Below are 14,241 nucleotides of genomic sequence, written 5' to 3'. Positions count from 1 at the left end.
GGCAAGCTGGCCAAGGCCAGTCTGGGAAACATAGCAAGACCCCAACATCTCAATAAAAATAATTTAAAAAATGAGAACGCTGGGTGAGAGGAACTCACCCATGGAGCTTAGCTAATGGCAGAAGAACAAGAATTCAGTTCTCTGTGCCAGATAACAGTTCAGTGATAGAGCACTTGCCTAGCACGTGTGAGGCCCTAGGTTTGATCCCCAGCACCGTAAGAAAAATTAGTATTTAACAAATAAATGAACAAACAAAAAGAATCCAGGTCTCTAGTTCAAACACATCGCCCCTTCCTTTAAGCCACTTTGATTCCCAGGATCTATAAGAAACCCATCACCACAGAGTTCCCAGATAGAAACACTGCTTGTCCTGGATTGCTATAACTCATGTTAACACTCAGAGATGTCTTCCAAGTTTAACCATAACAAAAGATCGGCTAGGTACAGTAGCAGAATTTACAAGGATATTAACTCTCCAAGAAAACCACACAAACAAACGAAAAATCCCTGCTCAAAAAATAGATTCTCCTACTCCCTCTGGAACTACTCCCACCTCTGGTTACAAAGCAATAATTATCCTGTCCTACAGCAATCAATAAAAACTCTTGCCCCATGAACCTGCTATTTCCTGACTTTGTTCTCTGTACTAAAGATTTCCTAGACCTATTGATTACCTACTAAATTTAAAATTCTTTAAAAAACAGCACTGAAGGGCCAGGGATTTAACTCAATGGTTCCACCACCTGCCTCGAAAGCGGAAGATCCCGAGTTGGATCCCAGGTACTAAAAATGAATAAATAAATAAATAAATAAAGCACTGAAGAAATGCTGAAGTTGGCCTAACTTGATATTGTTTGAACAGACTTCAAATCTTTCAGTTGTATTAACAGGTTCCCTTTTCCCAGGCCTTATTTTTCATTGTGAACTTGTCATTTTACAGCTACTTGTGTCACGCCTTATAGCACAGAACCTATAGGATACAAATCTGATGGTCTTTCTGAAACTGTAACTTCCACCACATTTTTCTTACAAGTGAGAGAGAAGGATTGATTAATAAACTATGCTGGGGCTCTCAAGCAACAGCATGAACTTTTTTTTTCCAGTACTGGGGATCAAACTCAGGACCTTGCGCTTGCAAGGCAGGCACGTTGCCACTGAGCTAAACCCCCAGGAACAACATGAAATTTTACCTAACAAATCCATGAGCTCTTAGAGTGCTAATATCAGTCCTCCAGAACTTCTCTCTAAAACTAGTCACCAGAGCGGCTATTATTAGGTGCAGTCATCTTACATCCTTCCCCAGGGCATGCAGTTACTCAATTGTCAAACTTTAAGAGTATGTTATGAATGGGATGATGAAAGCATCAGCAATCAGGGGTCAAGCTGGACTCTGAAGGGCCCTCTGTGGTCCCTCAGGCCTCCTCTCAGTGCTTCAAGTGTATCTATCTCTCTCCAACAAACCCACAAGTGCTGCGCATGACTCCTGAGTGAGTAGGAGCTTATCTACGTGGCATCTGTGTGCAGAGCTGGAGGAAGAGATTATCTCTAATTCTCTAACTAGAACTGATATTTTCCCAGGATTTCATCACTACAATTCAGGTGTTATGTTGCCTGCCTGTAATCCCAACTACTCAGAAGGCTGAGGCAGAAAGATCACAAGTAAGAGCGCAGCCTGAGTGCAGACTGGTGCAACCACTGTGGAAATCCGTATGGAGATACCTCAAAGAACTAGGACTAGAGGTCCCATTTGACCCAGCTATTGCCCTACTGGGTATCTTCCCCAAAGACTTAAAAGAATCATACCACAGCGATATATGTTCACCTATGTTTATAGCAGCACAATTTGTAATAGCTAAGGATTGGAAATAGCCCAAGTGCCCATCAACTGGAAACTGGATAAAGAAGATATGTTTTTTTTTATAAAATGGAGTACTACTCAGCCATAAAGAATGAGAAACTAGAGTCATTTATAGCTAAATGGATGCATATTGAGGTCATATTCTCAAGTGAAATAAATAGGACACACATGTGTAAATACCAAATAGCATCTCTAGTGTGAGAAACTGAAAGTGTAAATAAGGATGAAAATGATTAAAATGAATAACTGATAATTTGAAATAGGAAAAGGCCCAAAGGTGGAGGGGTGGCAGGAGGGGAAGAGGAAAGGGAAGAAAGGAAAGGAAAAATTATGAAAAAGAAAAAAAATGGAAATGAAATCTATGTAAATAGAGAAGGGTGGTGGGGGTGAAGGGCACATAGGTAATGGGGAAAAAAATAAGAACTAAGATACATCATGTTCAGGCTACAAACACCCAATGATAAATGTAAATGTATTGTAAAATGTATCAATTAATATATAAATTTAAAAAAAAAATTTTTTTAAAAAGAGCCCAGCCTTGGTAACACAGTGTCTCACGTCTCAAAAGTGAGCCCTGTCTCAAAAAAAAATTAAAAGGGCTAGAGATGTAGTTCAGTGGGTAGAGTGTTGCCTAGCATGTGTGAGGCTCTAGGTTCCAATCCCAGTACCATGGACACATATACAAAGTACAGCTGAAACATGATCAACACTACAGCAACTGTCTACACAGTCATGTGAGCACAGATGGGGTCTAATCTGGTGATCTAGGCGAAAGGATGGATTAGCTGACAGCCAAAAGAGGAGGAAGGGGAGGAAAGCAGTTCCAGACACAGGACAGAGCAGATACAAAGATCCAAAACAGAAGGCCGTTTTTTTCCCTTCTTCTGAGACAAGGGTCAAGCAATATTCAATCATGACAAATGTCACATAAATGCAAGTTTTAGACTCTAGCCATTTTTTTACAATCCCTCCTTAGCAGGCTATCAACTATGCATAACAAAAGAATAGTGTTAAAAAAACCCCACAGACCATTCCCCCCAATCATGAAAACATCACACCATAGCCTGAAAAAAAGAAGGCAAGATGCAAATACTCTGAAAGGCTACAGCAGCTGCTAATATCATGGTTACCTCTAAAACCATGCAAGTCATTTCAAAAGGAAGGGAGGTAGCTGGGAATTGGGAGGACGTGACACAAGCTTGTGCAGGAGCATCACAAGCCTTCAGGTGCCACTGCTGTCAGGATAACACAGTGAAACAGGCAGAATAAGATTCTGGCAGTCAAATATTTGGCTGACCTCAGTTCTTCAGACAAGTTTCTCTCAAGCCTCTAATATGCAGCCCATTTATTCTCTCTGAGCACCACCTCTCAAACTACTGCCAAGTGGAATTCTTAGTTGTGGAGCTACCAGTGTATGGCAGATTTAGCAGTGTGGCTGGTCTCCCCTCACCAGATGTTCCCTCACCAGTAGCACCTCTATCTCACTAGAACACCAACCAAAAATGCCTCCAGACCTTGCTTGTTATCCCCAGGGGTGCAGGATGCAGGGGACCAGTCAGCAGAGAACCACCGGTTTGTAGCAACTAAACATCTTATCCCTATAAGCTTTTACTACTCCCTTGAGTGATGTCCTATCTTCTCTTCTATTTAATGTTCTAAATGCTTCATACCCTCAGTTTCCCCACAAAACAGATTAAAACTTATTAGGGAAACCTTTTAAAGGGGCTCTATGGTCCTGTTCAAATGTCAATTCTCTGAAACAGAAGAAAAGCAACACAACTAATTGCCAAAGAGAAAACAAGATCCAAATCAAGGCATCCCTTCAGCCCTCTTTTCTTGGCCTCCAGAAGCAATCTGAGGACTGAGTTCTGCAGCTTTCACCTTGCAAAGGCCACAGGTGGCACAATGGCCAGAACCAACTTTGACATATGAATATTCACCCTCTTCCCCTCTCCCCAGTACCTCCAGAAAATGACACCCAAGAAGCAATTTTTCAAGAACTGTAAGACCTTCACACTAAATCCCATCAGTTTTCTATGAGGGTTCTCTCTGCCCCTACAGTGACTACAGGCATTGAGAAGGACACTCTCTTGCAAGTTGAAGCCTCCGCTATGTGCGCTCACCGTCTGGGGGCATCAGCACCTTGTTGTTCTGTGTGCACCACCCCACAGGGTGCAGATCAGCTATGACCACATCACACCAGAAGTCAGCCCTGCGGTCCTCCCCGTAACCACAGTAGCGCAGCAGCAGCAGCTGCCCACAGGTGGTGATGATCGTGGCCACCCAATACGTATCTGGGTTGTTCTTGTTGGCTACCTCCAACTTCATTCCTGGCTGGAAGTTGCTCTGAATGCTGATTTCAACCTTAAGGAATCAAAAACATAGGAAAACCATTACTGCACTAGACACACACACCTCCAGAACTGTTTAAAAATACGGCACTTTTTGAAAGAGTATTTTTGTTACCCTATAATAGTTGTATATTTGTGTAAAAGAAATATAAGCTAAACCACAAATATAATGCTGAATCTTCTAGAAGATTCCAAAAATATAAAATTAATTTTATAACATATTCATTTCTAACATATTACCATTTCAACATGTACCCATATTAAAAAATGAAAATGAGATAGTCTTTCCAACCAAAATCTGGTACTGTAATTCTCTGTCTACACAATTTGGGCTACAAATTTTCAAGTATTCAACATTTCCATGTGCTGGTGGCTACTGCAGGACAGTGCCAACCTAGAGAATGGACTTCAATTTTTTTTCTCATTAGGAGCTGTATTCTCAAAGAAACTACCAAATCACTGCAGCATCTTAAAATATACGTGTTATCTGACTTTTGCAGGACCATAATCCATCTGTTTACCAGAAAAGGTCTGGCTCTGTTACATTTTAATATTTGGCTGTTTGTTTCACTAAATGGCCACAATCACATTCATAATAAATTGTCACATGATGAATACCAAAAGAGAGCTAGGAATGTACTGTATCTTTACCAGGGCACACAAATTTAATAAGGTCTTTAATTCCTTTTCAATAGAATATTGCACCACCAAAAAGAATGAAATGTCTTATTAAAATAAAAATCCAAAGTCCTGGCTTTCTCATTTGGGCAAAGAATCAAAAGAAAAGTTAAGAAACTGACCAATTTGCCTTTGAAACTCAGGCTGAATCTTTGCCCTGGGTAATCCACTGGGGGAAGAAAAAGATTTCTTAGTTTATTAAAACAACAGTCCACATCTAATAGCTCAAGTCTTGAAAATTTATTTATTTCCTTGCTAATTATTTAAGGTATCAATATCTCACACCTAAGCAAAAATCTTGTAAGAACTCAATTTTTCAATTTTCTGTAGCTTGTCCCTTGGTGAGCATTCTACTTGCATTATCTAAAGAAATACTATTGATGAGAATGATTTTTGTTAGTTCTAAATGTTTTCAGAGTATCTAGGATTATTTATTTCATTTGATACATCTGTCCACAAATTGCTGTGAAAATTTAATGTATCCTTTCAAAATAGCGGTTCACAATAAAATTACATAGCTATTAACCTACTAAGACATTTTGCTGGCTTTTTGTTTATTGGACTGAAACCTATTTTTATCTGCAGCTATCTGTAAAAACCAAACTAATTTTCACATCTCTTTATTCCTAGGAAATCTTGGCTGAATTTCTTCTTTCCTTTGCATTCTTTTCTTTCCACTACAGATTCCATCCCCTTCCCACTCACAGGGCAGAGGAGATGAGCTGTTTTACTTACATGTTTGAAGGATGTGTGTGGGGCAGCCCTAGCACCTGTCTCTTCCAAATAGTCTCCCCAGTTAAAACCAATTTCCTCCAAGCTGGAGTCTTCTGTTGGGAAAAACAAATGAACAAAAAAGGAATATCAACACCATGGTAAAGAATGGAAAGTGACTGGCTTCAGCTAGGACCAGAAAATACTTCATAAAAGGGACAAACTAATTCAGTGGTTTAGTCGGATATTGCTGAATTCTCTGTGGGGCTTCTCTGCCTATTGCAGAGATGGTGACAGAAGAAATGATGGCAAAATCTTGCTTTGACCCTCTGACAAAAATCAAGAGTAACATATATGTTCTCTGGCAAATAAATGGAAAACCTCTCTGGGCTGATTCCTTGATGGTAGAGTATTAGCCAAGCCAGACACTCCAGCCTTTGGGAAAGAGAGCCTTTCAGCACTCAGAATGCACCTTGATATATACAGGCACTACTGGCTACCTACTGTGGCTGGAGATTATAAAAGAATGTCCTCAATTGTTAGTGTCACATGGGACTTTAGATAACAATGAATTTAATGACATTTTAAAGGGTGGGGGGATGGAGCTCCAAAAGGATTGTTTCAGCACCTGGCAAGTTGGTGACAGAAACAGATCAGCTGCCAGACCCTCTTGCCCACTTCTCCAGCTGGGATACAGCCCGCAGGGCCACTCACACCACAGAATGTGTTTCCCCAATCACAAGGAACAAAGAAAACCACAATCCAATGCCCACCTTGGCTCTGAAAATCATGATTGCTTTAAATTTGCACAGATCCTCACATCCAGACTCAAAAGGAGGTCAACCATGTCCCAAAACATTTAAGGCTATGAATGAGAGATCATTTGTATTATTAAAAAGCACTAAATGGTACATTTTAAGATATAGAGAGCATAAATGTTATATGTCAAATGGGAAGAGGTAAGAAGCTCTCCATAGTATTTTAACCTACTAGCAAGGCAATCATAAGGAAAGAAATCCTATCAGGAAGAGCCATGCACATCTATTAAAGAGAGCTCCAAAAGTTTAGATTCTCTTCTCCTGCAAGAATGTTCCATGGATTCCACTGCTCCCAGGGCAGAGGAGGTGAGCCAATCCCAGCACCCAGGAGGAGGCTCCCTACCGCCATTCCACCACTCCTAGGGCAGAGGAGGTGAGCCAATCCCAGCACCCAGGAGGAGGCTCCCCCACTGCCATTCCAGCACTCCTAGGGCAGAGGAGGTGAGCCAATCCTAGAGCCCAGGAGGAAGCTCCCCCACCAACATTCCACCACTCCTAGGTGAGCCACGTGGGCATCAGCAGCACACACACCCCACCCCCAATGGAAATGAGAAGAAATGTAAACAAGCCTCAAAAACCATCTTCCAGATAACCTACAGCAACCCCAAAGGGAAATGAGATGGAACAATCTGATACTCAACCACCTGGACTCCCTGAACTGGCAACAAAAGAGGATCTGGAAAAAATGAAATCAGAAATAATTTCTCAGATAACAGCAAAGATTGTGGCCATAGTGCAACACATAATTAATAAATCTAGAGAGGACGCAGATTAAAAAAATAGAGGAACTGAGGAATATGATGGAATCCCAACATGGGAAACAAATGGAATTCATAAAACAGATGAAAACAGATTTTCAGATTAAAAACTCCATTGAAAATCTATGCAGCAGAATGAACCAATATGAGGACAGAATTTCAGATACAGAAGATAAAATTGCAATTAGTGACCAGGAAAAGAAAAATTGCTTTAAAATTGTAAGGGAACATGAGAAAGCAATCCAACAGCTGCTAGACGATGCAAAGACGAATAACATCAGGCTGATTGGAGTCAATGAAGAAACAGGAGAGAGTGCAGATGACATAAAAAAACTCTTCACAGAAGTGATGGCAGAAAACTTCCCAAGCAGGGGAAAAGAACTTGACATATAGATAAGGGGGCATATAGGACTCAAACTAGCCTTGATTAAAAAAAAATCTACACATAGGCATATAATAGTTAGGATTCCAGAAACCCAACAGAAGAACAAAATTCTACAAGCAGTGAGAGAAAAGAAACAAATCACATACAAAGGAAAGCCCATCAGAATCACAGCAGACTTCTCAATGCAAACACTCAAGGCAAGAAGAGCTTGGAGTGATGTATTTCAAGCCCTAAAGGAAAACAGCCTCCAACCCAGATTGATGTACCCTGCAAAACTATCTTTCAAAATTGATGGAGAAATAAGATACTTTCATGATAAAAGAACCTTAGGAACTTCATGAATACCAAACCAGCACTCCAAAAGATTTTAGACAATATCCTAGGAAAAGGCAGTAAGGATCACAACCCCAGGAAGCCCAGCAGAATGAATCCGTTGGGCGTGACAAATTAAACACAAAAGGGGAGAATCCAACAAAAAGAAAAAGTCCTGACAAGGCTTTTAAAACTTTTAACTTCACCTCCCTAATGAGTGTATAATTCAATCTTGTTATTGTACTCATTAGTATTTTTCTGATTCTAGTGTTGCACACATTTCCTTGTGCTATACTGGCTATTTATCATCTTCTGGTGTCTACTTTTTAAATGGGTTGTCTATTAATGAGCTGTAAGAGTTCTTTATATATTCTGGTCATAGGTTATATACATTGTACATATGGTCTGTTTAAGGACTACTTTTCATTTTAATGATGTCATTTAAAGTTCTAAATTTTGATGGAATCTCATTTATCAATTTTTTTCTTTTATTCATGTTTTTTGTATCCTAGGAAATTCTTGCCTACCCTAAATTCATAAATATTTTCCCTTATAATTTCTTCTTAAAGTTTTATAGTTTTAGTCTTTCATATTTAGGTTCATAGATCTTTTCAAGTTATTTTTATGTATGGAAATAAAGGGTTGAGGTTAATTTTTTATATACAGATACCAGGTGTTCTAGTGCCATTTGCTGGAAACACTATCTTTTCCTCGGCTCTTGAATTCAGTTTATATTCTATAAAATGTTAATGTTAAATAATCTTTCAAAACTCAGTGGACCATATATGTATAGTTCAATTTCTAGATTCTCTGTTTTATTCCAGTGATCTATATGTCTTTCCTTACACCAACACTGCTTTGATTACTGTAGCTTTAGAAGAAGTCATAAAATTGGGTACTAAACATCTTCCAACCCAGTTTTTTTTTTCTTTTTACTTTTCTAGGTCCTTTGTAGTCCTACATACCTTTTAAATTTCAATATCCAATTCTTTATTTATAGCAATTATACATAGACCTGAATTTTTATATATACCTTGTGTTTTCTCTTCCTGCTAAATTCAAGTACAAGTCTAGGGGCTCCTAGAGATTTCTTAGTATTTTCTCTGTAGATGATCACTTCATCTACATATAAAGATTTTGCTTCTACCTTGCCAATCCTATCCTAATGGTGTCATTTTATTGCCAGACTATTTTGGTGGGGCCTAGGTTTCAAAGTTTAATGGACAGATGAAGAGTAGGCATACCTGCCCTTGTTCCCCACCTTAGGGAGAAAGCATTGTATCTTCTCCATTCATATAAGGCGTTCTCGCTGGAAGTATGGAGTACAGGTCTTTAATATGTTGAGAAGTTTCTGTTCTACTTCTAGTCTCCTGAGAGCTTTTACCATGAACAGCTGTAGAATTTAGTCCAATACTTTTTCTCCAACTAGTGACAGGATCATATGGCTTTTTCCTTTCCTCTGTTAAAATGATGACTTATGGGGATGGATCTTCCAATGCTGAACCAACACTGCCATCCCTGTAATAAAACCACTTTCTACATACTGCCAGATCTGACTTCTAATAGTTTGTTTTGTTAAACAAATTTCTGTCTATGTTCATACTTTTTTCTTCTATTATCTTTATCCAGTTTTAGGATTAGCACAATGTCGAGTTCCTAAAATGAGGGGAGAAGTGTTCCTTTTTTTGTGTGCTTTAAATGTTTGATATAATTTATCAGTTAAAATGTTTATGAGCCTGCTGTTGTCATATAGGTAGGTTTTCAAGCTAGCAATATACTTTCTTTAATGGGTACTATTCAAATTTTATATTTCCTCCAGAGTCACTTTCATTAATTTGTCTTCCAAGGTACTTCTTAGAGAAGTTGTCAAATTTATTTCAAAACAGATTTTGAAATATGCTTTCTATATCCTTTTAAATTCTGTAAAACCTGTGGTTATGTCTCCTAGATCTTGATATTGTTTAATTTTAAAAATGTATAATTGATATTGTGTAATAGGAAGTAAAGGTCTAAAGGAGCAGGGGAAGTGGGAGGGATAGGGGAAAGGAAAGAAGGGAAAAGAAAAAATATGAGAAAAGGAAAAAAATGGAAACAAAGTCTTTGCAAATAGGGAAGGGTGGAGGGGGTGAAGGGAGAGCAGGGGAAGGGGAAAAAATAAGAACCAAGATACTCATGTAATGGTACAAGATCCCAATGATGAATGTAACTGTATTTTATACCTAAAATGTACCAATAAACTTAATGGGGGGAAAAAAAAGAATGTTCCATGGATCCTGACATTCAACCCATGTATCTTTTAGAAGCAAGAGCTGATTTCACTAGCCAAGCAGAAGTGATTAACATAGAAGTGTTATGTCCCATCAGATGGACCAGAGGAACTAGAGATGGGAAGGTCTAAGAGAGAAGCCTTGTTTTGGCGATTATCACTTTTTCCTACTAGGATTTTTCAATTAAAATAGGAAAAGTAATCCTCTCATTATATTCTATGTAGTCTCAGAATTTGATAGAAGGGAGCAATTTTTATAGAATCAGAAAATGCTAAGATGAAAGGCAGCAAGCTTAAATTTTGCCTTCTAAATCAAAGTTCCTTGGAACTGCCTCTCAAATTTTATTCCAATAAAGTGACTTAGAATCAAATGTCCAAAGGGAGAAGAAAAAACTGTTTGAAGGGAAAACCTTTCCTTTTGTCTGTCTCCCAACATTCTGTTTCATCCAGGGACTTTTGGGTCCTTCACACAGAAATGTTCTCCCCCCAGAAATTCAATAGGTCCAGAGTTCCCAGCTATGAAAGGGTGGTGCCAGGAACTTCAAAGCTGCTAAGACACAGTAAAGTAACCCAAAGACAACATAATTTTACTCTGCAAAAGATCTCAGGTGGCACCCAAAACTTTGCCCGTAGTGCCTTCTCCCCAAACAGCTCTGGATACCTGCTGCCAAATTTGCTTTCTGATCCACCAGTCAGAGGCAGTAACTCAGCACTGTACATTTGCCAAAATGTGTTGGTGTGATATTCAGGGGTTACAAACCTGTTGCAAAGTCTGGAACTTCTTAACCACCCCAATGTCGCACCTCATTTATACTCTGCCCTGCCCTCTTGCAGTCCCCGCCAGGCTGTGACCACATAACATCAGAGGAACTTCCCAGTGAACATCCTAAGAAGTGACTGTGTTTGGGTGTCCACTATCTGCTAAGTGCTCCAGAAGCAGGCCCTCACAATCCTTCCAAGAACCCTGAGACTCACAGAAGGAAGTGTTAAGGGGAGTTCAGGTTAGAGAATCAACAGGTCATAGAGGTCCACCCTCAGAATTAAGGGTCCAAGACAGGCTGTCTGATTGGGAAGCTGAAACTCTTATTAGATTTCTTCTTCTGCCTGCATCATGCACCAGAAGCCTCCTCCTCTCTCTACTGCAGGTTCTAGGGAGCTTCTGAGGCCATCCTATCTGTCGCTGTGAGGACAGAGTTCCAGACTGTGAGGAAAACAGAAAGCTAGGAGAAGATGTAAGCAAGGAACTCAGTTCCTGGGCAGTCACCACAGAATGACAGCTGCTGAAAACTGGGCAAGACTTTCTGGTTGAGCGATTAGTCCCTTTGCCTCAGAAGGCTTTACTCACACCAAGACTGTGGCTGCAGCCAGCACCTTGGCTAAGAGGCCCTGCTGACTCATATTCCCATGAGCCATTATGACTTCAAATCAGAGGGTCTACATTTCTCAGCTTTGATTTTGAGACCCTTTGCTGCAACTGTAATCTATATTATTAGTATTTTGACAATAATTTTGTTGCCACCAAATTTCAAGCTACATTTCTAGCCCCTTTTCCAACACAATAGGCTCTCTATTATTCGATGCTTGCTCATCTATCCAGTTTAGATGACTATAAGGTCAGAGCCCCCCTCCCCTCTTGTCTCCACGGTGGCATCAGAGAGACAGTCAACTCTGCCACTCTCTGCTGGCCTAAAGAAATCACTTTATAAAGTATCCCAAAGTCACACCTAGAATGGGATTAAGAAAATAAAAACTTTATGGCCAGAAATGGTGACTTTAACCAGGTTGTTTGAAAAATAAAGACATACACAAAATTTAGGGTTACTCATAATATGGCCTTTTAAAGTCTGTCACATACAACCCTTCCTTGTGCTTCTGTACCCCAAGCATTTGATTCTCTAAAGACATTTCAATGAGCAATAGATAAACACACAATGTTTATGAGGAGAGGTCTCATAAACCCAGAGCAAATATTTACAGCCGATTCATAAACCTCTTAAGCCCATAAACATTTTATCAAGGAAACTCTGACAATCTCCCTCTACCATAAATGAACCAGTGGGAGGCATATCCCCATGATGTCATGAAAACCGACTCCAAAAAGCTACTAAGAAAATTTCACAATTTAAAAGAAAACAGGCAGGTTTAGTAGTGGTGATCCAGTTTTAGCAAACAGAAAGCTATTTGTGGGGCCAGAATATTCCATAATAAACATAAAAAGAATACCTTATTAAAAGCTGGCGTACAAGTGACTTTAGAATGAAAAATGAAATAAACCAGCAGCCTATCCATCTTTTTCTTAAGTAATAAAATGCTGGGTTTGTACCATTTTACACTGTGAAATGAGGCTGACTTTGCAAGACTGAATATGACTCAACAACAGGGCTGCCAACTGGCAGATTCGGTATGAACAAAAAATCTTACTGAGTGTGTGTTAGGTATTTTTTAAAATGTGCAGAGACAAGAGGAAGACATTAAATCTTTCTTAATTTAATTATGGATAATTCATACCATTTCAAGGTGTAGAAAATAACATAACTGTGAACAATGGAAATAACTCCAAAAGGGACCGAGGCCACCAGGCCCTCTGAGCTCACGACTGCTGGACTAAACCACAGCAGGGGACAGTCATAGGAACGCAAATGGCCCTGTGGCTGTCAAAACTAAACAAATGGCCACAGTTTTCCTAGGGGGTAAAAAAAGGAAAAATCATCTACCCAAGGGAAGTGGCAAACTACTCTGAAGAGGATTAGAAAAGCAGGGGAGAGAGGGGATAATACCGTTGCATCCTACAGAGCTAGGCCCCAGCATGAAAAATATGCTCTAAATATTTCTAAGAACACTGACTCCTTTACTCCTTCCCAAACAGAAGAGTCTGTGGTTCTCCAAGTAATACATTCCCAATGCCCTCAGAAAGAAAATGACTCAGGCCCATACTGCAGCTTCCTTCTTTCTACTCAGAGGCTTTCCCAGCCTAAATATGCAGCACCACTTTATCTACTGACTTCATCAGGAAATTATACTGAGCAGGCCTGCAAAAATAATATCCAGAAATCTATTTATCATGATGCTAGCATATTGTTTTGCTTGCTTTTATCACAGCCACTGAAGCTACCTAGAATCACAGCCATGGAATTCTTCATATGCCTTGGGACAGGCTATCCATGCTGTGTGCTGGGGTGACCCACAGCTTCCAGGCTCCTTGTCTACCTGGGCTTATGCCGGCCACATACCCATGGTCCCTGGGAAGAGGCAGGCATCATTTTACATTGTGCCTAATTACATTTACAGGAATTGGATGTCAGTTATTGATCTCTATTAGAATTTGAGATTTCTTTAAGAAAAAAGGCAAAATAAAAAATTTACTCTAGTGAGACTCAGAGTCCGTTCTTTTGGGCTAAAGTTTTCCTTATGGAGAGTCCACTGTCACAAGGAATCAAAGCAGCTGGAGGTGCCTTGTGGGGAGACCTAAATGACAAAGAGAACAACATCCTAGAGCAATGGGCTTAGGTTTCCTGTTCTTTGACCCCATATTATTCTCAGAGAAGAGCTGCAGTCATTGAAATGCAGTCACTGGCTAGGAAAACACTATAATGTGGCACGTAACAAAGAGGGGTAGGGACATGAGGAAAGGACAAGAAAGAAGTTGAGTTGTATCCTTGTCCCATTGGGCAGGGCGGGGCATGATTCTTGATGACTTATCCCTGTACTGAAAGGATTTTTTAAAATACCTAACACAGGGCCGGGGATTTACCTCAGTGGTGCTGCCACCTGCCTTGCAAGCGCAAGGTCCCAAGTTCGATCCCTGGTACCAAATAATAACAATAATAATAATAATATAATATAATAAAATGTCTAACACATGCTCAGTATGAGTTTGTTCATTGCAGGGGATCCTACCTCAACCCAAGGTTTCATAGCCTCAGGATACCTGAGATCAAGCCCTGCTTGCCACACACCACCTAGATGACTTGGCCTTGTTGTCCTGTTTCCTCATTAATAGAAGAGCCACTTTGAGTGCTGAAGGATTAGTGAGCAAACACATGTAAAGGACTCAAAAGTCTGCATGCCTGCCATATAGTTATACTTACACAACTAATGTCCTTC

The 14,241-nt window shown here is 39.9% G+C and overlaps 1 protein-coding gene across 5 annotated transcripts in view; it reads right to left on the bottom strand.

Annotated features, from left to right (window-relative positions):
* Sfmbt2 (Scm like with four mbt domains 2) overlaps window positions 1–14,241 on the bottom strand; it is a 235,580-nt gene that overhangs the window by 195,282 nt on the left and 26,057 nt on the right. For 2 of the 5 annotated variants that reach the window (XM_087181973.1, XM_087181974.1), the window contains exon 1: window positions 3,982–4,092. Coding sequence is in view for 2 of the 5 variants with exons in the window: in XM_004854532.4 (XP_004854589.1) it covers window positions 3,982–4,222; window positions 5,623–5,714 (333 nt within the window). In the remaining 3 variants the exon portion in view is untranslated. Of the gene's footprint in view, window positions 1–3,981; window positions 4,223–5,009; window positions 5,057–5,622; window positions 5,715–14,241 lie in introns of those variants that run through there. The other 3 variants (XM_087181970.1, XM_004854532.4, XM_087181972.1) reach the window with 3 other exon arrangements.

This window comes from Heterocephalus glaber, unplaced genomic scaffold (genome assembly GCF_053883595.1).
Source record: "Heterocephalus glaber isolate CG9 unplaced genomic scaffold, H.glaber_assembly_v1.0 deba00001472, whole genome shotgun sequence".
In the NCBI taxonomy this organism is placed as follows: Eukaryota; Metazoa; Chordata; class Mammalia; order Rodentia; family Bathyergidae; genus Heterocephalus; species Heterocephalus glaber.
Note: the sequence above shows the minus strand (reverse complement) of the source record. Positions and strands in the feature narration are given on the sequence as shown.